This window comes from Bombina bombina, chromosome 5 (genome assembly GCF_027579735.1).
Source record: "Bombina bombina isolate aBomBom1 chromosome 5, aBomBom1.pri, whole genome shotgun sequence".
Lineage (NCBI taxonomy): Eukaryota > Metazoa > Chordata > Amphibia > Anura > Bombinatoridae > Bombina > Bombina bombina.
In genome coordinates, this window is record NC_069503.1 from 576,277,046 (window position 1) to 576,304,018 (window position 26,973).

The 26,973-nt window shown below is 38.9% G+C and overlaps 1 protein-coding gene across 1 annotated transcript in view; it reads left to right on the forward strand.

Annotated features, from left to right (window-relative positions):
- Positions 1–26,973, forward strand: part of LOC128660598 (TGF-beta receptor type-1) — a 123,616-nt gene that overhangs the window by 46,632 nt on the left and 50,011 nt on the right. Inside the window, exon 4 of the mRNA XM_053714524.1 lies at positions 13,154–13,384. Within this exon, the coding sequence (XP_053570499.1) occupies positions 13,154–13,384 (231 nt within the window). The remainder of the gene's footprint in view (positions 1–13,153; positions 13,385–26,973) is intronic.

Below are 26,973 nucleotides of genomic sequence, written 5' to 3' on the forward strand. Positions count from 1 at the left end.
CTTATGAGCATGCTATAAATTATTGAGATGTGAGACTTTTTTAGCAGAGGGTTAATACATAGGGATTCAAATGGCGTTTTGGTTCTAACGAAATTTGGCTTATGTGGGTTTATTTGAATTGCGTGTCGAATTTGGAGATATACAAACCATTTGTAAAAAGGTGTTCCTATATGATGTTGTAGGTCATTTTGTGTTCTGAAATGTCCGTGGAACAATGTAGATATTGGTAGTTTTTGTAATTGATAGCTTATGGAGATTGTTTGTATCAATTCGGGTTGGAGGAACAGTGAGTGTCCCTAAAGTGGGGTGAGGGGGGATATTTGGCTTGAGATTGAGTGAGTGATTTACTTGTATAATTTTGTCCCATATTTTAAGTGTGCTTGCTACATAATAGTTATTGGTGCATGTTATTGGCCTGTCTTTTTTAGGAATCCAGCATATCGCGCCCAAAGAGGAAAGGTTGGAGAGCGCTGTTTCTTGTTGGACCCTTAGCTTGAAAGGGTTATTATGTTTCCATGCCGCAATATGCGCCAGGTGCGTAGCTCTAAAATAGTCAAGTTGGGGATTCCTAGGCTGCCATCTTCCCTGTTTAGGTATAAAGTCTGTTTTGCTACTCTTGGTCGGTGATACGACCATATAAATGTTTCTATTTGTTTCTGTTGTGCTGTCAAATAGTGAAAGGGTAGGTCTGGAGGTAGTACTTAAAACAGATAAAGGTACTTTGGGAGAATTGTCATTTTTACAGCGTTTACACGACCGATCCATGATAGATGGCCCTGCCTTGATTCTAAAAGCTTATGGGTATCAGTTTGTAGTGGAAGGTAATTTAAATTGAATAGTTGTTATGTCATGAGTGATGTTAATACCAAGATAACGTATGGAGTCAGATATTGACAATAGGGTGTTTGAAGTTAAATATGTGATGTCGTCTAACGTCAGGTTAATGGGTAAAAGGACTGATTTGTCCATGTTAATCAAAAAGTTGGAGATCTCTTTATATGTGTCTAGTTCTTTTCGGAGAGAGGAGATGGATATGCTGAGGGAACTTATGGTGAATATGATGTCATCTGCGTATAGTAGGCACTTTTGTTCTATGGTGCCAGATTGCAGTCCTTTGATGTTTGGATTGCATCGGATATATGTAGCAAATGTCTACCGTAAGGGCAAACAGGAGGGGTAATAGGGGGCAGCCCTGTCGGGTACCGTTTTATCTGAAGTTGTCATTAGCGCGAATTGTAGCAGTTGGATTAGTGTATAGGGCCTTTATTCTTGTGATCAGTTTGGTGGAGAACACAAATTTTGACAGGGTGGACCACATGCAGGGCCGGATTTACATCTCAGGTTCATGTAGGAACAAAAATCTGAAGCCCCCCCAAATATTTTGTATTATTTAGAACAACTAAGAGATCCAGAGATCAGCTTTGTAGGAGAAAACATGTCTGAGCCTTAGTATACTCACCAGTAGCATACTATCTAGGCAGCTACAGGTATTTAGGAACAAATACAGTATGCAAGCATGTTAAAAAAAAAAAAACAGAAATTAAAATGACTAGAAAGAGAAAAGGACACATGCTATTGGATCAATAAAGGGAAATATCTGAAAAGCAATTGTGGGAGATTAACAAATATTTATGATAAACAAGTAACTAGGTACCCCGCATTGTAACATTACAATTAACCCACACCCCTCCTATGCAGCCGATCGAGTCCGGAGACATAGTACAGGAAAGTCAGGGTCGGTTTGTATATATAAAAAAAAAACAATATGTCAGATGTGCTTATTAGAAAGGATAAAGTATGAAGCAATGTTAGCACTTCCCTTCAGGTGCTCACCCGGTTCTCCCAAACTGTGTATAAAAGCAGAAAGTGTTGAAAGTGGCGGCACTGTGTCACCTCCAGGGAACCAAGCTGCCCATGTTCTCTGAGTCAACTTTGTTGCTTTCACCTCCAAAATAAGAGCTCACAATAGTGTAGCAGATTTCAGACAATGTGGTAGGCGCACAAACTGGTTATACTCACAAGATTGCAGTTAAAATAAGCCTTTTATTAAAACCATCACAAAGGTGTCTTCAGGTGCAGCTTCAGGTTTATTTAAAATACAGCTCAATGCGTTTCGGATAAAAGAAGCCTTTATCAAGAGCATAAAGTTAAAACAATTTATAGAACAAATGGGAAAATAACTGGGGTTTTGCTATTATTGGCGTGATGTCGAGTTTGAAGTACTCAAATGGAATTGTCTTTGGCTTCTCTGCGGAGGATAAAGCTTACCTGCATGGTCTGTTAAGTGGTATAGAAGACCAAATGAAAGTGCTAACCACCGCAATGTGGTCCGATTGCGGTTTGGTCGCAAAGTATGTAGTCGAGACGGGAGTAGGAGGTTTGTGTACGTGAGAAGGTGTAGTCCCTGGAGGTGGGATATGTTATCCGCCAGGTGTCGTATAGTGGGAGAGTTTGGGGAGCATGCCAGTTAGCTTTTGTTCTCTCCCTCTCCTACTTTTAAGAAAATGTTCCCATATCTGACACCATTCGGGATTCCTGGCAGACGGTCCCTAAGGTGGAGGGAGCTATTTCTACCCTGGCTAAGCGTACAACTATACCTATTGAGGACAGTTGTGCTTTCAAAGATCCTATGGATAAAAAATTAGAGGGTCTGTTAAAGAAATTGTTTATTCATCATCGTTTTCTTCTACAACCTATAGCGTGTATTGTTCCTGTAACTACTGCAGCAGCTTTTTTGGTTTGAGGCTCTAGAGGAGTCTCTTAAGGTTAAGACTCCATTAGATGATATTTTGGATAGAATTAAGGCTCTCAAGCTAGCTAATTCTTTCATTACCGATGCCGCCTTTCAAATGGGGAAATTAGCTGCAAAAAATGCAGGCTTTGCCATTTTAGCGAGTAGAGCGTTATGGCTTAAATCTTGGTCTGCTGATGTGTTATCAAAATCTAAACTTTTAGCTATTCCTTTTAAAGGTAAGACCCTATTTGGGCCTGAACTAAAGGAGATCATTTCCGACATTACTGGAGGTAAAGGCCATGCCCTTCCTCAGGACAAGTCGGTTAAAATGAGGACCAAACAGAATAATTTTCGTTCCTTTCGAAACTTTTTAAAGGTGGACCCTCTACTTCCTCCTCCGCCATAAAGCAGGAGGGAAATTTTGCTCAATCCAAGTCAGTCTGGAGACCTAACCAGACCTGGATAAAAGGTAAACAGGCCAAGAAGCCCGTTGCTGCTATCAAGACAGCATGAAGGGGTAGCCCCCGATCTGGGACCGAATCTAGTAGGGGGCAGACTTTCTCTCTTCGCTCAGGCTTGGGCAAGGGACTTTCATGATCCCTGGGCATTAGAAATCGTGACCCAGGGGTATCGACTAGAATTCAAGGATTTTCTCCCAAGAGGGAGATTTCATCTTTCACGTTTGTCTGTAGAGCAGACAAAAAGAGAGGCGTTCTAACGCTGTGTAAAAGACCTATATACCATGGGTGTAATCTGTCCAGTTCCAAAACTAGAACAGGGGCAAGGATTTTACTCAAATCTGTTTGTGGTTCCCAAAAAAGAGGGAACCTTCAGACCGATTTTAGATCTCAAATGCCTAAACAAATTTCTCAGAGTCCCATCATTAAAGATGGAGACCATTCGGACTATTTTACCAATGATCCAGGAGGGTCAATATATGACTACTGTGGACTTAAAGGATGCGTATCTTCACATCACCAGTTTCTCAGGTTCGCCTTCCTGGACAAACACTACCAGTTTGTGGCCCTTCCTTTCGAGTTGGCCACAGCTCCCAGAATTTTCACAAAGGTGCTAGGGTCCTTTCTGGCGGGCCGCGGGGCATAGCAGTGGCGCCCTATCTGGACGATATTTTGATTCAGGCGTCAACTTACCAGCTAACCAAATCTCACACGGACATTGTGTTGGCCTTTCTAAGAACTCACGGGTGGAAGGTGAATATACAAAAGAGTTTACTAGTTCCACTGACAAGAGTTCCATTCCTAGAAACTTTGATAGACTCGGTAGACATGAAAATATTTCTGACGAAGGTCCGAAAGTCAAAGATCTTAACTACTTGCCGGACACTTCAGTCCACTCCTCGGCCATCAGTTGCGCAGTGTATGGAGGTCATCGGATTAATGGTAGCGGCAGCGGACATAGTTCCGTTTGCTCGCTTACATCTCAGACCGCTGCAACTGTGCATGCTCAGACAGTGGAATGGGGATTATGTGGATTTATCTCCTCAGAAAAATCTAGATCTAGAAACCAGAGACTCTCTTCTTTGGTGGTTGTCACAGGATCATCTGTCCCAGGGAATGTGTTTCCACAGGCCAGCATGGGTCATAGTGACGACGGACGCCAGCCTCTTGGGCTGGGGCGCAGTCTGGAATTCCCTGAAGGCTCAGGGCCTTTGGACTCAGGAGGAGTCCCTACTTCCAATCAATATTCTGGAACTGAGGGCAATATTCAGCGCGCTTCAAGCGTGGCCTCAGCTGGCTTCGGCCAAATTCATAAGATTTCAGTTGGACAATATCACGACTGTAGCATATATCAGTCATCAAGGGGGAACAAAGAGTTCTCTAGCAATGATGGAAGTTTCCAAGATAATTTGATGTGCAGAGACTCGCTCATGCCATCTATCAGCAATCTATATCCCAGGAGTATAGAACTGGGAAGCGGATTTTTTAAGTCGTCAGACTTTTTATCCGGGGGAGTGGGAGCTCCATCCGGAGGTGTTTGCGACATTGATTCGTCAATGGGGCACACCAGAATTGGATCTGATGGCATCTCGTCAGAATGCCAAACTTCCTTGTTACGGGTCCAGGTCAAGGGATCCCCAAGCAGTACTGATAGATGCTCTAGCAGTACCCTGGTCGTTCAACCTGGCTTATGTGTTTCCTCCTTTTCCTCTCCTGCCTCGTCTGATTGCCAGAATTAAACAGGAGAGGGCTTCGGTAATTTTGATAGCGCCTGCGTGGCCACGCAGGACTTGGTATGCAGATCTAGTGGAAATGTCATCTCTGCCACCATGGAAACTGCCACTGAGACAGGACCTTCTCATTCAAGGTCCGTTCCAACATCCACTTCTAAATTCTCTGCAGCTGACTGCCTGGAGATTAAACGCTTGATTTTATCTAAGCGGGGATTCTCTGAGTCGGTCATTGATACCTTGATTCAGGCTCGGAAGCCTGTCACTAGGAAAATTTACCATAAGATATGGCGTAAATATCTTTATTGGTGCGAATCCAAGGGCTACTCCTGGAGTAGGGTTAGGATTCCCAGAATTCTGTCTTTTCTCCAAGAAGGATTGGAGAAGGGATTATCAGATAGTTCCTTAAAGGGACAAATTTCTGCTTTGTCAATTTTACTACACAAGCGTCTGGCAGATGTCCCAGACGTTCAGTCTTTTTGTCAGGCTTTAGTCAGAATCAAGCTTGTGTTTAAACCTGTTGCTCCGCCATGGAGTTTGAATTTAGTTCTAAATGTTCTTCAAGTGGTTCCGTTTGAACCCATGCATTTTATAGATATTAAGCTTTTATCTTGGAAAGTTTTGTTTTTAGTTGCTATCTCTTCTGCTCGACAAGTTTCTGAGCTTTCTGCATTACAATGCGACTCACCTTATCTTATATTCCATTCTGATAAGGTGGTTTTGCGTACTAAACCTGGATTCCTTCCTAAGGTTGTTTCAAATAAGAATATTAATCAGGAAATTGTGGTTCCTTCTCTATGTCCTAATCCTTCTTCTAAGAAGGAGCGTCTGTTACATAACTTGGACGTGGTTCGTGCCTTGAAGTTTTACTTACAAGCAACCAAGGATTTCCGTCAAACATCTTCTCTTTTTGTTGTTTATTCTGGAAAGCGTAGGGGTCAAATAGCTACGGCTACCTCTCTTTCTTTTTGGCTGAAAAGCATCATCCGTTTGGCATACGAGACTGCTGGACAGCAGCCTCCTGAAAAAATTACAGCTCGTTCTACTAGAGCGTTGGCTTCCACATGGGCTTTTAACATCGATGCTTTTGTTGAACAGATTTGTAAGGCTGCGACTTGGTCCTCCGTTCATACCTTTTCCAAATTTTACAAATTTGATACTTTTGCTTCTTCTGAGGCTATTTTTGGGAGAAAAGTTCTTCAAGCAGTGGTGCCTTCCGTTTAGGTATCTGTCTTGTCCCTCCCGTTCATCCGTGTCCTGTTGCTTTGGTATTGTATCCCACAAGTAAGGATGAATCCGTGGACTCGTCGTATCTAGTAGAAGAAAAGGAAATTTATGCTTACCTGATAAATTGATTTCTTCTAAGATACGACGAGTCCACGGCCCTCCCTGTAATTTAGACAGATTATATTTTTGTTTTCAAACTTCAGTCACCTCTGCACCTTTTTAGTTTCTCCTTTTTTCTTCCTATACCTTCGGTCGAATGACTGGGGGGTGGAGTCAAGGGAGGAGCTATATAGACAGCTCTGCTGTGGTGCTCTTTGCCACTTCCTGTTAGCAGGAGGATAATATCCCACAAGTAAGGATGAATCCGTGGACTCGTCGTATCGTAGAAGAAATCAATTTATCAGGTAAGCATAAATTTCCTTTTTCTGAAGAAACAGCACTGCACTACTAGCAACTACCTGAACACATCTAGTTAGTCAATCACAAGAGACAAATGGGTACCAATCAGCAGCTAACTCCCACTAGTGTAGGATATGTGTGTTTTCATTTTCAACAAGGGATACTAAGAGTACAAAGCACATTTTGAAAATAGAAGTGAAGTTAAAAGTGTCTTAAAATTACATGCTCTGAGTCATGCAATTTTGATTTTCCCATCTATTTAAGTATTTTAAATTAATCTTGTTCCCCTACCAATTACTGTAATAGAATGCCTTAGCCTTTTAAAGGGACATAAACTTTGGAGGTATGTGCTGAAAGTGATAGAAAAGTCAAAATTAAACTTGCATGATTCAGATAGAGCATGGCATTTTAAGACACTTTTATTTTCAAATGTGCTTTGTTCTTTTTGTATCCCTTGTTAAAAAAAATATGCACATATCCTACACTAGTGGGAGCTGGATGCTGATTGGTGCCTGTACACATTTGTCTCTTGTGATTGGCTAACTAGATGTGTTCAGCTTCCTGTCAGTAGTGCAATGCTGTCCCTTCAGCAAAGGATAACAAGATAATGAAGCAAATTTTATAATAGAAGTACATTGGAAAGCTGTTTAAAATTAAAAATGTTCTATCTGAATCATGAAAGAGAAAATTTTGGGGTGTTCCGTCCCTTAAAGTCGGCTCTAACTAGAGGTAATTATACTCCGTTTGCATATGGCATTGATTAAAAAAAGAAAAAGAAATCAAGTTCTTTAGCCTTTTTTTTCTTCTTAAAGGAACATGAAACCCATATTTTTTCTTTCATGATTTAAAAAGAGCATGCCATTTTAAACAACTTTCTAATTTACTTCTATTAGCTAATTTGCTTCATTCTCTTGATATACATTGCTGAAAAGCATATCTAGATAGGCTCAGTAGCTGCTGATTGGTTGCTGCACATAGATGCCTCGTGTGATTGGCTCATCCATATGCATTGCTATTTCTTCAACAAAGCATATCTAAAGAATAAAGCAAATTAGAAAATCGAAGTAAATTGGAATATTGTTTAAAATTGTATTCTCTTCTTGAATCATGAAATAATTTTTTGGGGTTTAGTGTCCCTTTAATGTTTAGGTTCAGAATTAAGATAAAGCATGGAATTTTAAACATGTCTTCTTCTTTTCTCACTTTTACTTTGTTCTCTTGATATCCTTTGTCGAAGAGCATACCTTGCTGGCATCAGGAATGTGAATGTGTCCAGTGCATTATATGGCAGCGCTGTTTGCAAAAATATGTTGTACATTTATTATACATTGTTGCAAACACTTGTGCACAATACTGTATCCAATTGTTAAAAAACAGTTGTTACTTTTGTTACAGTACCCAGGTAAAGTGCACAATCATGAGCCTACCTAGTTGTGCTCTTAAACAAAGGATACTAATAGTACAAAGTGAATTTGATAATAGAAGTAAACTGGAAAGTTGTTTAAAAATTGCTTGCTCTGTCTGAATCATGAAAGTTTTTTTTATTTTAATTTTTGCTTTGATGACCAGACTTTCTTGTAGGGTGGAGTGGTCTGCACCTTTAGCTTCCTTCACTTTATCTATTTTAACAGTGGTGAGAGGAACCCCCTCTTTATGTGCTTATTTTTAAATGATGCCCCTCTCCAAATTTTCCAAAATTATTTTAGCTTAAATTTCTAATCATAATTGCTTATACCAGCGGTCGCCGGTGGTCCACAAGGAGATGTTGGTGGTCCTTAACACTATCAAGCAGGAATTAATCTCCTGTGATGGTGTCACCCCTGTCGCACCGCAATTCCCTACAGTGCCTGGCTGGACATCAGTGAAAACCGATGGAGTTAAATTACAATCCCCTTACACATGTTGCGTAGCTAGATTGTATTTTTAACTCCTTTTGCCCGGCGCGCTGCTCAGAGGAAGACGCTTCCATTCTAAAGCCAGCAGAGGTTGGTACAGTTTTGGCTTGAAATAGTGGAATTAAAGTATATAAAAAAAAAGAAAATCTTAAAAAAAATTCTCTCTTATATTTAATTTATTTTCTTACCTTTACCTGTTTCTTTGTAGTAGTTGTCCTAATTCTTTCAGGTGGACTTACATCACTGTTTGTCTTCCTCCCCTCCATCTTCTTCTTCTTCTTTTTTTTTTTTAAATTAAATATTAATTATTTTTCATTTTAATTATTTTATTCCACCTTAATTTCAGTAATTGCCATTCAGCAGACCAGCCATATCCCACCAGTATTATAGTAATTGCCAGTAACATCAGGTGTGGTTAGCTCACATCCATATTGAGAGATTTCTGATATAAACTTAATTTATGACTCCGATGTCTGTCCATGATCATAAGTAGTTTTGAATAATTGCTAACTGGGGAGGTAACTTGGAAGTCTTGTGGTCCTTTTTTCCCCACTTTCTGCCTCTCTGTTTCCAGCTCAAAAGTTGGCACTCACCCTTCATCTGTCATCTGGAAGTATTCTCTCAGTTCTGTCATTTAATTAGTTAATTCCAAAAAATAATTCTTAAAAATGTGTAAATATATACATATTGTAAACTTAGCTATGGTTATACTAGTTATGCACAGTAGGTGTGTGTGTGTATATATATATATATATATATATATATGTATATATATATGTATTAGGGCTGGGCGATATGGGCAAAAAAAATCGCAATATTTTTAAAAAAAACCCTGCGATTGTGATTTAATCGTGATTTTCTTATAAATGACTATAACACCTTCGTTTTGCATTATAAAATTTATTTAACACTACAGAATCTTAATGTACATGTTTCTCAATGTGCAATACACTCGTGGAGCATAAAAATACAAACCACAAAATTGTTGAAATAAAATTTGCTGCCTGTGATGTGATTAAATAGTAGCCACTAGCCAGTTATTAGGTCTTATGACACACAACATTGTCATGTTTTCTTGGACAGTCATTCTAACTGTGGACAGTGGTATGATTAACAAATGAAGCAGTGTAAGCCACATACACACACACACACATATACGCTCCAGATACGCTCCAGAGTGCTCTGTTCTAATCAGAGCCTCGGGCGCCGCAACTGCCTCTGGGAACCTTACCATGGGTCCCAGACCGCACGTCTTTAAATTCTCTGTCTGGGAAATTATCTATCTATCTATCTATCTATCTATCGAATCTATAATAAATAGATTCAATAGATAGATAATTTCCCAGACAGAGAATTTCAAGAAGTGCGGGCTGTGACCCATGGTAAGGTTCCCAGAGGCAGTTGCGGCGCCCGAGACTCTGATTAGAACAGAGCACTCTGGAGCGTATCTGCCATCGGTACATTCTGTTCTTTATTTATTTTGTTAAACTCAACTATAACAATTACAAAAATATCATACAAACTATCAAACGGTTTAAAATATTAGATCTAGGAAATGAATTTGCGGTCACAACTTATTTTATTGCAGTTTTTAGATTTGATATAGGAAATGAAATTGCAATTGCTTACTTATTTATGCAGTCTAAAAATTGGTGACACTTTGAATTACATAGATAGATTCGATAGATAATTACCCAGACAGAGAATTTCAAGACGTGCGGGCTGAGACCCATGGTAAGGTTCCCAGAGGCAGTTGTGGCGCCCGAGGCTCTGATTAGAACAGAGCACTCTGGAGCGTATCTGCCCTCGGCCGAAATTGGAACATTCTTCGGCTTCTTTTTCAATTAACAATTTACATGAGAGAAACAAACTTTTCTCACTTTAACTACACGGAAGCAGTTAATTTGCACATTACCTAGGTAAAGTGCAGATTCTGCACTTTAACTGAGCAAATCAGTTAATCTGCAGATTAACTAGGTAATGTGCACATTAACTGATTCTGCACTTTATCTGTAACATATATATATATATATATATATAATATTTTTCTTCTTCTTTTTTAAACATTTTAATTTGACTGAAAATGAGCCCTGCTCCTTTCCAGGAATCCATTACAGGCATATAGCAGTAGGGGTGGGGGGCTGCTTCTTTCAGAAATGCTGTGCCTTTCTACATTGTAGATGCAGTTAAGTTAACCCAGCAGCTAATACAGAGGGGACTGCAGTTTTAGCCTTTTTGGGAGCCGTGGGGTTAACTGTATCTGCTATGTATTTAAGCCGTTTCTCAGAGAGCAGTAGCTTGTATGGGAGGTTCCATAATGTTTACATACCCTAAGTTTCAGACTGCAGACATCCCTAGGGGGAAATAAGTGGCTTTCTATGCTCTTCATTCCTGCATATGCTCTACTTTAAGATTTCTAGATTGATCGGCTGCTTCTCAGAACAGAAAGTGAAAGTAAAAGAGCCATTTTACAAATGTGTGCTAAAAGCAACCACTAGATGGAGCTGGTTTGCAAGAAATCACAAATAAATGAATGTATTACAGCCACTTCTAAAGGAATTTTTTATGTATCGCGGTTTTAAAATCGTGGCGATTAATCGTGGTTTTAAATTGCATATGCGATTAATCGTGCAGCCCTAATATATATGTGTGTGTGTATATATATATATATATAAATATATATGTTACAGTTAAAGTGCAGAATCAGTTAATGTGCACATTACCTAGTTAATCTGCAGATTAACTGATTTGCTCAGTTAAAGTGCAGAATCTGCACTTTTCCTAAGTAATGTGCATATTAACTGCTTCCGTGTAGTTAAAGTGAGAAAAGTTTGTTTCTCTCATGTAAACTGTTTATTGAAAAAGAAGCCGAAGAATGTTCCAATTTCGGCCGAGGGCAGATACGCTCCAGAGTGCTCTGTTCTAATCAGAGCCTCGGGCGCCACAACTGCCTCTGGGAACCTTACCATGGGTCCTAGCCCGCACGTCTTGAAATTTTCTGTCTGGGAAATTATCTATCAAATTTATCTATGTAATTCAAAGTGTCACCAATTTTTAGACTGCACAAATAAGTAAGCAATTGCAAATTCATTTCCTATATCAAATCTAAAAACTGCAATAAAATAATTTGTGACTGCAAATTCATTTCCTAGATCTAATATTTTAAACCGTTTGATTATTTGTATTATATTTTTTTAATTGTTATAGTTGAGTTTAACAAAATAAATAAAGAACATGATGTTAAATAATAACATTATGTTAATTTCATTAATTGTTATAGTTGAGTTTAACGAAATAAATAAAGAACATGATGTTAAATAATAGTTGAGTTTAACAAAATTAATAAAGAACCGAATGATCCTATTTCGGCCGAGGGCAGATACGCTCCAGAGTGCTCTGTTCTAATCAGAGCCTCGGGCGCCTCAACTGCCTCTGGGAACCTTACCATGGGTCACAGCCCGCACGTCTTGAAATTCTCTATCTATTTATTATAGATTCGATAGATAGATAGATAATTTCCCAGATGCAGTTGCGGCGCCCGAGGCTCTGACTAGAACAGAGCACTCCGGAGCGTTTCTGCCCTCGGCCGAAATCGGAACATTCTGTTCTTTCTTTATTACATTCTTCTGCTTCTTTTTCAATAAACAGTTTACATGAGAGAAACAAACTTTTCTAAAAAGCTAAAATGCTTTTTTTTTGCACTTTAACTAGGGCCTAGTAGGTAATGTGCAGATTACCTATGTAATGTGAGAAATGAAAAATTTTTCTGCACTTTAACTGATCACCCTAGTTAATCTGCAGATTAACTAGGTAATGTGCACATTAACTGATTTCTGCACTTTAACTGTAACATATATATTTATATATATATATATATATATATATATACATACATACATACATACATACATACATACACACATTATAGAGATTTGTACATTTAAAAAAAAAAAATCATGTTAGTGGTCAACGGGATTCAAAATTGTGAGTTTAGTGGTCCTTGAGGTCTGAAAGGTCCCCTGGCTTATACTGCCTGTTTTTATGTTTGTAATTGGCAGCAAAGTATGTTCAACCATGGTAAAGTGTGATCAGTGTATGAAAGTGAAATGCTAGTGTGCAAACTAACTGCTTATGCACTGAATGACATGGTATTTGCACACAACACATTATAAACTGTGCTGTATGCTATAACCTTATACACATGCTCGCACATGTTCTCAATTTAAAAAAAAGAGTTAATTAAACATGCTCTGATTGGCTGATATCATGTATCAGAGTTGATTTTTTTTTTTTTTAATGCAATGATACACATTTTTTTTAAAATTGACAATATATCATAGGAGTTATATTTTATATATGCCTAAATTCAGGAGGCAGTGCACATTTTATTCCAGTTTTATGTTTAAGGGCAGCAATGGCAAACCTTGGCACAACAGATGTTTCAGAACTACGTTTTCTATGATGCTCAACTGGACTGCAGAGAGCCTAAGCATTATGGGAAATGTAGTTCTAAAAAACTTATGGGGTGCCAAGGTTCACCATCACTGTTCTAGGGATTGGATTCTATGTCCTTTTTTTAATATTTTGACAGGTTGTGTGTTTTGTATTAAGAAACTTCAATATTTTTTATCTCAGTGAAAATATTGAATTTGTAGCACACAAAACATATGGAATGATATAGCATATGTGTTTGTTTTTTCCCCCTTCTAGGTTTGCCTTTACTTGTTCAAAGAACAATTGCCAGAACGATAGTTTTACAGGAGAGTATTGGAAAGGGTCGATTTGGTGAAGTGTGGCGTGGAAAGTGGCGCGGTGAAGAAGTGGCTGTGAAGATATTTTCCTCAAGAGAAGAGCGCTCTTGGTTTCGTGAGGCAGAAATTTATCAAACTGTAATGTTGCGTCATGAAAATATCCTTGGGTTTATAGCTGCGGACAATAAAGGTTAGAACTTTAAAAAAAAAAATGAAAGTTTCTGACATGAGTAGATTATACATAATATATGGACAATTTGTTTTCACTATAATTTCACAAGAAGAAGAGTTTGAGTAAGTTTTGACATATTCATTTCATGAGGATACTTAAAGGGATATGAAAGTTAAAGGGATAGTAAACGCCAAAAGTTTTATTGTTTAAAAAGATAGATAATCCCTTTATCTACCATTCCCCAGTTTTGCATAACTAACTCTGATATAGAAATACACCTTTTACCTCTGTAATGACCTTGTATCTAAGCTTCTGCTGACTGCCTCCTTATCTGAGATCTTTTGACAGACTTTCATTTCAGGCAATTAATGCTGACGCTCTTAAATAACTCCACGTGTGTGAGCGCAATGTTATTTATAAGAAACACATGAACTAATGCCCTCCTAGCTGTGAAAAATTGTCAGATGCATTCAGAAAAGAGGCAGCCTTCAAGGGCTTAGAAATTAGCGTATGAGCCTACCTAGGTTTAGTTTAACTAAGAATACCAAGAGAACAAATTTGATGATAAAATTAAATTGGAAAGTTGTTTAAAATTACATGCCCTATCTGAATCATGAAAGTTTAATTTGGACTTTACTATCCCTTTAAACTTTTCTTTTATCAAATATTTTTATTCTCTTGGTATCCTTTGTTAAAAAGTATTCCTAGGTAGGCTCTGCAACAGCAATGCACTACGGAGAGCTAGCTGGTGATTGGTGGCTGTATCTTACAGCACAAATACATGTGTAGTAAAATCGTACCATTTTTTTTTCTAGCTGGAGAACCATATTTCTAATTTTAGATTAATTACAGATCAGGAGTCATTAAAGAAACCCACACGTAAACATTTTAAACATTAACTTGCTCCTTGCACGCTTACAACAGAAATGTTTCATTGTCACAGGTGAAACCTTTAACCATCTAGAGTATTGTTGTCAGTTTTTCCTGTGTCTAAACAGAAAGAAATACATATTTCTCCAACATTGGTGTGTCCGGTCCACGGCTTCATCCTTACTTGTGGGATATTCTCTTCCCCTACAGGAAATGGTAAAGAGAGCACCCAGCAAGAGCTGTCCATAGAGCTCCCCCTCTGGCTCCGCCCCCCGTCATTCTCTTTGCCGCTCTGAACAAGTAGCATCTCCACGGGGATGGTAAAGAGTATGTGGTGTTAGTTGTAGTTTTTTATTCTTCTATCAAGAGTTTATTTTAAAATAGTGCCGGTTTGTACTATTTACTCTAAAACAGAAAAGGATGAAGAGTTCTGTTTAAAGAGGAGTATGATTTTAGCAGCAGTAACTAAAATCAATTGCTGTTCCCACGCAGGACTGTTGAGACCAGAGAACTTCAGTTGGGGGGAACAGTTTGCAGACTTTTCTGCTCAAGGTATGATCAGTCATATTTCTAACAAGACATGTTAATGGTAGAAGACTGTCAGTTTTCCCTTAAGGGGTAAGTAAGCCATTTTCTTAGACTTATAACAGATTAAGGCTTACAAATGGGCTATACACTGGTTGACACTATTGTGGGCTAAATCGATTGTTTTATTTAATATTTCAATGGCATTTAGAGTGTTTTGTGTACTTAAAAGCACTTTGGGAACGTTTTTTATCGCCTGGCATTGGCTATTTCAGTCAGGAAGGCCCCTTCACTCTGGTATGCAGAGGAAGGAGGCCCCGTTTTTGCGCCTCAATTGCGCAGTTTACTTCCATGGCAGTGCATGCAGCTTCATGTGAGGGGTCCTGTGGCATACTAAAACGGACTCTGGAAGGTTTATTTCATTGCTGAATAACTCTCAGGGAAGGTAAAAAGCCGCAGCAAGGCTGTGGCTGTGATTGTAGTGTACTAGAATTGTCTAATTGAACAAATAGCTCCGATTGGACATTGCCTTCATTGTTTTTCAATATATCAGAAATAAAGTGTGCCTGTTTATTATTTAAAGGAACAGTAACGCTTTTCTTTAAAAACGCTTTTATTGCATTATTAGCCTGCCAATTTCTGTCTAACATGTCTATACCTTCAGATGGCTTATGTTCTATGTGTATGAAAGCCAAGGTGGTTCCCCCAATTAATGTTTGTGCAAATTGTGTCATAGCGTCCATACAAAGTATGGACAGTACTGCCACATTGAATAAGATTGCCCAAGATGATTCTTCTAATGAAGGTAGTGGGGATAGTTCCTCATCCTCTCCTTCTGTGTCAACACCAGTTTTGCCCGCGCAGGCGATACCTAGTACATCTAGTGCGCCAATGCTTGTTACTATGCAACAGTTAACAGCAGTAATGGATAATTCTATAGCAAATCTGTTATCCAAACTGCCATCCTACCCTAGAAAGCGTGACAGCTCAGTTTTAAATACAGGAGATGAGCAGGTTGGCGCTGAGGACAATTTATCAGTTATACCCTCACATCAATCTGAATTGGCAGTGAGGGAGGGCCTGTCTGAGGGGGAAATTTCTGATTCAGGAAAAGTTTCTCAGCAGGCAGACACTGATGTCGTAAAATTTACATTTAAGTTAGAACATCTCCGCGCCCTGCTTAAGGAGGTCCTAACTACTCTTGATGACTGTGATTCTTTGGTAATCCCAGAGAAATTGTGCAAGATGGACAAATTCTTAGAGGTCCCAGTGCACGCTGATGCCTTTCCGATACCCAAGCGGGTGGCGGATATAGTGACTAAGGAGTGGGAAAAGCCAGGTATACCTTTTGTTCCACCTCCTATATTCAAGAAAATGTTCCCCATTGTTAACCCCAGAAGGGACGCATGGCAAACGGTTCCTAAGGTTGAGGGGCAGTGTCAACGTTAGCTAAGCGCACAACTATTCCTATTGAGGACAGTTGCGCTTTTAAAGATCCTATGGATAAAAAATTGGAAGGATTGCTAAAAAAGATATTTGTTCAGCAAGGTTTCCTGCTTCAACCAATCTCGTGCATTATTCCTGTCACCTCGGCAGCGTATTTTTGGTTCAAGGAACTAGAAAATTCGCTCCAGAAAGAGACTCCATATGATGAAGTCATGGACAGAATTCACGCACTAAAGTTGGCTAATTCCTTTATTTTGGATGCCACTTTCCAATTGGCTAAGTTAGCGGCGAAAAATTCAGGGTTTGCAATAGTGGCGCGCAGAGCGCTTTGGCTAAAATCCTGGTCGCCGGATGTGTCGTCCAAGAATAAATTGCTTAATATTCCTTTCAAGGGTAAGACCCTTTTCGGGCCGGAATTGAAAGAGATTATTTCAGACATTACTGGTGGAAAGGGACATGCCCTCCCACAGGATAGGCCTTTCAAGGCTAAGAACAAATCTAATTTTCGTTCCTTTCGCAATTTCAGGAACGGACCGAATCCTAACTCTGCAGCCTCCAGACAAGAAGGCAACTCTTCCCAGCCTAAGCCAGCAAAACCATTACAAGGCTGGAACAATGGTAAACAGGCCAAGAAGCCTGCTGCTGCTACCAAGACAGCATGAAGGGGTAGCCCCCGATCCGGGACCGGATCTAGTAGGGGGCAGACTTTCTCTCTTCGCTCAGGCTTGGGCAAGAGACGGGCACTAGAAATAGTCTCTCAGGGGTATCTTCTAGAGTTCAAGGAACTTCCTCCAAGGGGAAGGTTCCACATGTCTCGCTTATCTTCAGACCAGATAAAGAGACAGGCATTCTTACATTGCGTAAGAGACCTATTAAAAATGGGAGTGATAAACCCAGTTCCAACAGCGGAACAAGGTCTAGGTTTTTACTCAAACCTGTTTGTAGTTCCCAAAAAAGAGGGAACTTTCAGGCCAATTCTGGATCTAAAAATTCTAAACAAATTCCTCAGAGTTCCATCTTTCAAAATGGAAACCATTCGGACAATTTTACCAACGATCCAGGAGGGTCAATATATGACTACCGTGGACTTAAAGGATGCGTACCTGCATATTCCTATCCACAAAGACCATCATCAGTTCCTGAGGTTCGCCTTCATGGACAAACATTACCAGTTCGTGGCTCTTCCGTTCGGTTTAGCCACTGCTCCCAGAATCTTCACAAAGGTGCTAGGGTCCCTTCTAGCGTGTTCTACGACCGAGGGGCATTGCTGAAACGTAGAAAAGAGTTCCCTGTCTCCGTCAACAAGAGTTCCCTTTTTGGGAACAATAATAGATTATTTAGAAATGAAGATCTTCCTGACAGAGGTCAGAAAATCAAAGCTTCTAAATGCTTGTCAAGTTCTTCACGCTATTCTTCAGCCTTCCATAGCTCAGTGCATGCAAGTAGTAGGATTGATGGTTGCAGCAATGGACATAGTTCCTTTTGCTCGAATTCATCTAAGACCATTACAACTGTGCATGCTCAATCAGTGGAATGGGGACTATGCAGACTTGTCTCCCCAGATTCAAGTAGACCAGATAACCAGGGATTCTCTCCGCTGGTGGTTGTCTCACGATCACCTGTCTCAGGGAATGAGTTTCCGCAGACCAGAATGGGTCATTGTCACGACCGACGCCAGTCTCTTAGGCTGGGGTGCGGTCTGGGACTCTCTGAAAGCTCAAGGTCTATGGTCTCGAGAAGAGTCTCTTCTTCCGATAAACATTTTAGAACTGAGAGCGATATTCAATGCGCTCCTGGCGTGGCCTCACCTAGCAAAGGCCAAATTCATAAGGTTCCAGTCGGACAACATGACGACTGTAGCGTACATCAATCATCAGGGGGGAACAAAGAGTTCCTTGGCGATGAGAGAGGTATCCAAGATCATCAAATGGGCGGAGGATCACTCCTGCCACCTATCTGCAATTCACATCCCAGGAGTGGACAACTGGGAGGCGGATTATTTGAGTCGTCAGACTTTTCATCCGGGGGAGTGGGAACTCCACCCGGAGGTTTTTGCCCAGTTAACTCAGCTATGGGGCATTCCAGATATGGATCTGATGGCGTCTCGCCAGAACGCAAAGGTTCTTCGATACGGGTCCAGATCCAGGGATCCCAAGGCGACACTGGTGGATGCATTAGTGGCGCCTTGGTCGTTCAACCTAGCTTATGTATTTCCACCGTTCCCTCTCCTTCCCAGGCTTGTAGCCAGGGTCAAACAGGAGCAGGCCTCGGTGATTCTAATAGCCCCTGCGTGGCCACGCAGGACTTGGTATGCAGACCTGGTGAATATGTCATCGGCTCCACCATGGAAGCTACCTTTGAGGCAGGATCTTCTAGTACAAGGTCCGTTCGAACATCCAAATCTAGTATCTCTCCAACTGACTGCTTGGAAATTGAACGCTTGATTCTATCTAAGCGTGGGTTTTCAGATACAGTCATAGATACTCTGGTTCAAGCCAGAAAACCTGTAACTAGGAAGATTTACCATAAGATATGGCAAAAATATATCCGTTGGTGTGAATCCAAGGGATTCCCTTGGAGTAAAATTAAAATTCCTAGGATACTTTCCTTTCTCCAAGAAGGTCTGGATAAAGGGTTGTCAGCTAGTTCCTTAAAAGGACAGATTTCTGCTCTGTCTGTTTTGTTACACAAACGTCTGGCAGCAGTGCCAGATGTACAGGAGTTTGTACAGGCGTTAGTTAGAATCAAGCCTGTTTACAGACCCATGACTCCTCCTTGGAGTCTAAATTTAGTTCTTTCAGTTCTTCAGGGGGTTCCGTTTGAACCCATGCATTCCATAGATATTAAGTTACTATCTTGGAAAGTTCTGTTTTTGGTTGCTATTTCTTCTGCTAGAAGAGTTTCTGAATTATCTGCTTTGCAGTGTACTTCTCCCTATCTGGTATTCCATACAGATAAGGTAGTTTTACGTACCAAACCTGGTTTTCTTCCAAAGGTCGTTTCCAACAGGAATATTAACCAGGAAATTGTTGTTCCTTCTCTGTGTCCGAATCCAGTTTCAAAGAAGGAACGCTTGTTACACAATCTAGATGTGGTCCGTGCTTTAAAGTTCTATTTAGAAGCAACAAAGGATTTCAGACAGACATCATCTTTGTTTGTTGTGTATTCTGGTAAGAGGAGAGGGCAGAAAGCTACTGCTACCTCTCTTTCCTTTTGGCTGAAAAGCATCATCTGATTGGCTTATGAGACTGCCGGACGGCAGCCTCCTGAACGAATTACAGCTCATTCTACTAGAGCTGTGGCTTCCACATGGGCTTTCAAGAACAAGGCTTCTGTTGATCAGATCTGTAAGGCAGCGACTTGGTCTTCGCTGCATACTTTTGCCAAATTTTACAAATTCGATACTTATGCTTCTTCGGAGGCTATTTTTGGGAGAAAGGTTTTGCAAGCCGTGGTGCCTTCCGTTTAGGTAACCTGGTTTGCTCCCTCCCTTCATCCGTGTCCTAAAGCTTTGGTATTGGTTCCCACAAGTAAGGATGAAGCCGTGGACCGGACACACCAATGTTGGAGAAAACAGAATTTATGTTTACCTGATAAATTTCTCCAACGGTGTGTCCGGTCCACGGCCCCCCCTGGTTTTTAATCAGGTTTGAAAAATTTCTTTCTTTATACACTACAGTCACCACGGCACCCTATAGTTTCTCCTTTTTCCCCTAACCGTCGGTCGAATGACTGGGGGGCGGAGCCAGGCGGGGAGCTATATGGACAGCTCTTGCTGGGTGCTCTCTTTGCCATTTCCTGTAGGGGAAGAGAATATCCCACAAGTAAGGATGAAGCCGTGGACCGGACACACCGTTGGAGAAAGAAATTTATCAGGTAAACATAAATTCTGTTTTCCTCCAAAAGAGAAGCGAATAAAATATATTTAAATCGTAAAAGGACGTAAAAGTGCAGTGGTAAATTGCTCTAAAATGCTTGAGAATTATCCTTCTGCGCTATGGTTTACCTCTATGTAGAGCTGCAAAATGATCTGTTCTTATTTATTACAGCATGTAATTTTATCACTAGTAACACTGTAAATCTATTTGTCCGCAAAGGGACTTTTTTTTTTTTTAATACAAATATGCGATATTCTAGTTTTACCCAGTTATGCACAATTACATTAATGTGTCTCTGTATCAACCGTGTGCTACTTTCAACCACTTACTAAAACTACTTGTGAAATGCTTTTTAAAATTCTTTTCAATACAGTTATTAACAGCGGGTGTTACTATTAACTTCACCTGTTTCTTCCAGCAGTGAGACCACACAGTGTCACCAGAAATAATGATCTAGCAACCTTTCCTAAGCAGCTGTGTTAGGTGCCATAAATGAGGTGTACCTTGGTTGTTGCTATAGTGTTATATCTTCCCTTATAATGATTTGTACATCTCCTTTGATAATTCATCTTTCTGATGTCATTATGATGAAAATTTCATTTTTCTACTTACTGTCAAATCCCCTTTAAATGATAACACGTGAAGAATTTCCTTAAAGGGACATACTACTCATATTCTAAATCACATGAAAATGATGCAGCATAGCTGAAAATACGGACAAGAAAATGTCACCTGAAGACATTTTATCTCAAAATTTCTTAAAGGGACACTGAACCCAATTTTTTTCTTTCATGATTCAGATAGAGCATGCAATTTTAAGCAACTTTATAATTTACTCCTATTATCATTTTTTCTTCATTCTCTTGCTATCTTTAATGAAAAATAAGGCATCTAACCCTATTTTTGGGTTCAGAACTCTGGATAGCACTTTTTTATTGGTGGATGAATTTATCCACCAATCAGCAAGGACAACCCATGTTGTTCACCAAAAATGGATCGGCATCTAAACTTACATTCCTTCATTTCAAATAAAGATACCAAGAGAATGGAGAAAATTTGATAATAGGAGTAAATTAGAAAGTTGCTTATAATTTCATGCTCTATCTGAATCACAAAAGAAAAAAATTGGGTTCAGTGTCCCTTTAATTGTCAAAAGCACTGATATAAGGGGGCAGTCTGCAGAGGCTTAGATACAAGGTAATCACAGATGTAAAAAGAGTATTAATATACCCATGTTGGTAATGCAACACGGGAATGGGTCAAAAAGGGATTATCTATCTTTTTAATCAATAAAAATTCTGAAGTAGACTCGCAGATCCAATCCAAACAATCTTCTTTTCATTGAGTTTTATTGAAACTTAGTAAGGGGTTGATTCTGTGTACAAAAAATTGCAGCGGGAAAATGAGATTAAATAAAGTAAAAATTTAAACGTTTATGATTCAGATGGAACATGCAGTTTTAAACAACTTGACAAATTTGATAATAGAAGTAAATTGGAAAATTGTATGCTCTATCTAATAGTTTTATGTCCCTTTGAGGTCTATTTCGTAACTGTATAAAGAACTACAAAACCAAAAATATGTGATGCTATCTTCTAGATAGCAAAAAATGCCCAAAATAATCTTACAGAAACCTCTGGGGGAGCATGACATTGTTAATGGATTAATAGAATTAATTTATCAAAAATTTTTTAAACATTATGGCCATAAATAAGAAGCCTCATGTTACATAATTAAAAACTATTCCTTGTTTCAGGATGAATAACTATTGGATTACATTGTATCTTAAATAGAAAAGTATCTTTAGATTTTTTTTTTTTTTTAATTATAGATTTATTTTCTCCCTAAGCTCAATGTTAAAAGGCTAAAACCATCTTTCTCTTGCAAGGTGTATCCAGTCCACTGATTCATCCTTACTTGTGGGATATTCTCATTCCCTACAGGAAGTGGCAAAGAGAGCACACAGCAAAGCTGTCCATATAGCTCCCCCTCTGGCTCCGCCCCCCAGTCATTCTCTTTGCCGCTCTAACAAGTAGCATCTCCACGGGAGGGTAAAGTGAATGTGGTGTTAGATTTGTAGTTTTTTATATCTTCAATCAAAAGTTTGTTATTTTTAAATAGTAACGGTTTGTGCTATTTACTCTCTGGCAGAAATATGATGAAGAATTCTGCTGAGAGGAAAATTATTTTAGCATGTTGTAACTAAAATCCATTGCTGTTCCCACACAGGACTGAGGAGTACCAGAAAACTTCAGTTGGGGGGAACAGTTTGCAGGCTTAACTGCTTTGAGGTATGTTTCAGTCATCTTTTTTCTAGTCAAGACAAGATAATGCTAGAAGACTGACAAGATTCCCCATGTGGGAAGGGTAAGCCATGTTCTGAAACTTAGTATAGAACTAGAGGCTTATTTAAGTGGGCTCAATAGACTGCTTGTGTATAATACCAATCTGTTAAACATGTCTGACACTAAGGAAAAGCCTTGTTCTATGTGTTCAGAAGCCATGGTGGAACCCCCACTCAAAATGTGTCCCAAGTGCACTAATGTGTCTATACACTTTAAAGATCATATTGTGTCACTTAAAAATATAGCCCTAGATGATTCTTTGACTGAAGGTAATGAGGATAGTCCGCCGTCCTCTCCCCATGTGTCATCACCAGTTACGCCCGCTCAAGCGATACCTAGTACCTCTAGTGCATTAGCACCTATTACATTGCAATAACTGGCGGCAATCATGGATAATTCCCTTGCGGCCTTTCTTTTTTTTTTTTTAATATTTTATTTATAGCCAACATGTGGTATTGTGGACAAAAGGAAATAACATAACAACCAAAAAAAAGCACCACGCAGGGTGAAATAATATAGAATACAATTAATAGCATTGTAAGATACCATAGCATACATCAATACATCATTATCGAGTACTGTAGCAGTTTATATTGGACATGATTGTATTCAAGTAACCACTTTTATCATTTGTGTAACAAATTCTTCTACACAGTCAATATCTTATTAATACCACAATGTTGGTTTTTAACATTTTGGGGATCACTCTACACCTAGCTACCTCAAACAACAAAACAAAAAACAAAAACAAAAACACAAAAAAAAAAAAAAAAAAAAAGGGGAAGCCCCAAAATAAACCAAAATAAAACAGAGCCGAGCAGGGAAAGATACAAGAGGGAAATGGAGAAGAGAAGACGAAAAAGGGGAAGAAAAACCCCCAGGAGCTCCCTTCCTCAGTCCCACCCGTTGCCGCCATCTATATCTTTATCCGAGTACTATCCAATCAGCAGGGAAATCTCCTAATAAGACCAAGTCCATAAAACTTTCTGAGTTCAAAAAGGGAAACAGTATCGATTTTTGAATACCAATTGGGTACGATTTAATTATAGGCAACCACCCAATTAAAAATTGTTTGATTTTTTTCTCTTTCAGAAACCTAGAATGATAAGATTCAAAAATAATCTGATTTTGGATTTCTTGAAGGACTAATTTTAATGGGGGGGCTCGCTTAGCCTTCCAATTTTTAGCTATTAGATGTCTTACTAATAGGATTATAGTATTTAATATACTCAGACCTAACGAAGAACCCGGGATCTGGGTATTTAAAAAGAATATGCTCTCTGGCTCTAAGACAACATTTAGCTGATACTGCTTATTGAACCAAAAAACCACCTTCTTCCACAACTGTAAAATCTTTGGGCAATACCAATACATATGTACCAAATCTGCTGCCATCGATGAACACCGAGGGCACCCGAACAATAGCTGGGAAGAAAATCTTGAGAGCCTAGCCGGAGTTAAATAAAAATTATTTATAAGTTTAAAATGAGATTCCCTCCAACTCATCGGGATTTGATATTTACTTATCATAGTACAGCTTGCTATGATTTTATCCGTATTTGTGTCTGGCAGATACAATAACCAAGACTCACAGGTCTTACTCAACAAAAATAGACTTTGTTTGGCAAGCATTATGTCATACATCAAGGATATGGAAGTATTCCCGGCTCTGAAGATTTTCATCCAACTCTTCACCTCAGCCCACTCTATCTCCCTATTAACGTCCCAATTCCATTCCTGTATATAGTGTCTTATTTGTAAATACGCATAAAAATTATTACTATGAAGACCAAACTTATGCCGAAGATTCTCGAACGTTAATATATACCCCTCATCTGAGAAAAACTGTTGAATGAGTATGAGGCCCTTTTCGGCCCAGATCTGAAATACTAACTGGTGTATCCCAGGGGAAAAATTTACGTTACCCCTTATTGGCAAGAACTCTGAAAAAGAAAAGTCCATTTCTAATATAATACACAACTTCTGCCAGCCTATTACTACATTCTTTAATGACACAAGACCAGAAATATTTGCCGGGAGTTTCTTTACTGGACAATGCAAAATAGCTTTTAAAGAAAAAGGATATGCCAGATAGCTTTCCAGGTCAGTAGTAGAAAAGATATTAATATCTGCCAGCCAGTCTAATGCAATCCTTGCCAACATAGTAATATTATATAAATAGACATTAGGTAAGGCCAGTCCTGCCATTCTACAGGGTTGCATTAATTTTTTCAAAGCAATACGCGGCTTCTTATTTTTCCATATAAATTTTGAGAAAGCCCTATAAATAGCTCTAATTTCACCTTTGGGAATCAAAAGAGGAAGATTTTGTAGGAGATATAACAAGCGTGGAAAGACAATTGTTTTTATTACATTTACCCTTGCCGTTATCGATAGCGGGAACTGCACCCACACTTCCAGGTCAGATTTGATTTTCTCAATAAGAGGGGCAAAATTAATACTATACCAAGTTTTAGGGTTAGAATTAAGGTATATACCCAAATACTTCAATGTATCTACTTCTTTAAAGGGTAACTTTTGTAGGCTAAACCCTGATCTCTTTATCCACATCAGTTCACTTTTCCCACAGTTAATTTTATACCCTGAGAAAGAACTATATGTCTCCAGGCATGATAGAACAATTGGGATTTCTTGAGATGTATTCTCCACACATATCAACAAATCGTCTGCATACAAAAGGATTTTAAGATTGTGTTCCCCCAGTCCAATCCCCTTGATAGAACTTCGTAGCCAGATTGCCAGTGGCTCGATAGCCATATTAAAAAGTAGGGGAGATAATGGGCACCCCTGTCTAGTTCCCCTACCAAGCTTAATCTGCGGAGATAGAACCCCATTAATCAACAAGTATGATATTGGGTGTTTATACAAATTCTGAATAAATTGGGAAAACTGATCTTTAAATCCCATTTCTGCTATAACTCTAAAAAGATGTTTCCAGACAATAGAGTCAAAAGCTTTCTCAGCATCCAGTGTGATAATAGCTGAGTCAACTCTACTATAGCTCGGGTTTTTCTCAGAATTCCATACAAAATCCAGGTAATTAATTATTTTCCGAATATTCTTAGATGAGTTTCTAGCCTTCATGAAACCTACCTGGTCTGAATGTATAAGTTTATCAAGACATTTAGAGAGTCTTTCCGAAATAATGGCCGCAAGAATTTTATAATCAGCATTCAAGACTGATATTGGTCTATAAGAAGCTAACTCCTCACTATGTTTATCCTTTTTCAAGATCAATGAAATATTTGCTGCAGAAAAAAATTTAGACGGCACCATATTCATAGCATAATAACTATTAAACAGTTTTTCCAGTGTATATTTAATATCATCCGCTAATATTTTCAAGAATTCTGCCGGGAGACCATCAGGGCCAGCTGCTTTATTCAGTTTAGCCTTATCTATGCCTTTAAGAATCTCATCAACTGTAATTGGACTATTTAAAGCCACCAATTCTACTTCAGATACTTTCGGCATCTCAATGTTTGCCCAAAAATTTTCCAAATTTAACTCATTAATACCTGGAGTTGTATAGAGCTTCTGATAATAATTATAAAACGCTTTGCTGATATCTTCTATCTCTGTATATCTATGGTTCTCATCATGGATAGCAAGAATATAGTTCTTTCTCTTTCTATTTTGTACCAGTCTCGCGAGATATTTCGCCGAGGTACCATGTATACCACTATAAAGAAGACTAGTTTTTAACTCTTCTTCTTGAGATTTACTTTTCAAAAAGATATCTCGGGCTTGCCTAGCTTTGATATAATTATCCCAATTAATGTTCCCATGCTCTGAAATAAACTTTCTGTAAGAATTTCTAACCTGATTAGAGAGTTGTATTTCCCGAGCATTCATTTTTTTTCTTTGGGTACAAAGATATGCCTTAATTTCCCCGCGCAGGAAGGCTTTCGAAGCTTCCCAGAATATCTCTATTTTATCATAGTAGGAACTGTTATAACCTAAGTACTCTTTCCACTTCTGTCTTAACCACTGTGTAAATCTTACATTATTTACCAGATATTTAGGGGATAAAAAAAGACGAATTTTTGTCCTTCGGCTGCAGAATAGCATCAAAAGAGATCGATATTATAGCATGATCTGAGATCATTATATCATTTATACATGACTCTGTTTTTAAGACAGATAAGGACTCAGCAATCAAAAAAAAATCTATCCTTGAAAAGGTTCTGTGGACTTTAGATTCACATGTATATGTACGAGAATCCGGGTGCTTTATTCTCCAGATGTCTACTACCTTTAATTTATGGCAAAATCTCTTAAAATATTTAGCTTGTTTATTATATTCTAGAGAATTTCTTGACCCATGCCTCTCCAAATCAGGACATAGAGACATGTTAAAATCTCCTCCAATAATCAAATTTTGATTAATGTAAGGAAACAGCTTTATCCTCATTTTTTCCCAAAATCCAATAGAGAGCCTATTTGGGCCATAGATATTGCACAATACTAGTCTTGTGTCATTAATTTGAATATGAACTAACAAATATCTTGCATTCTCATC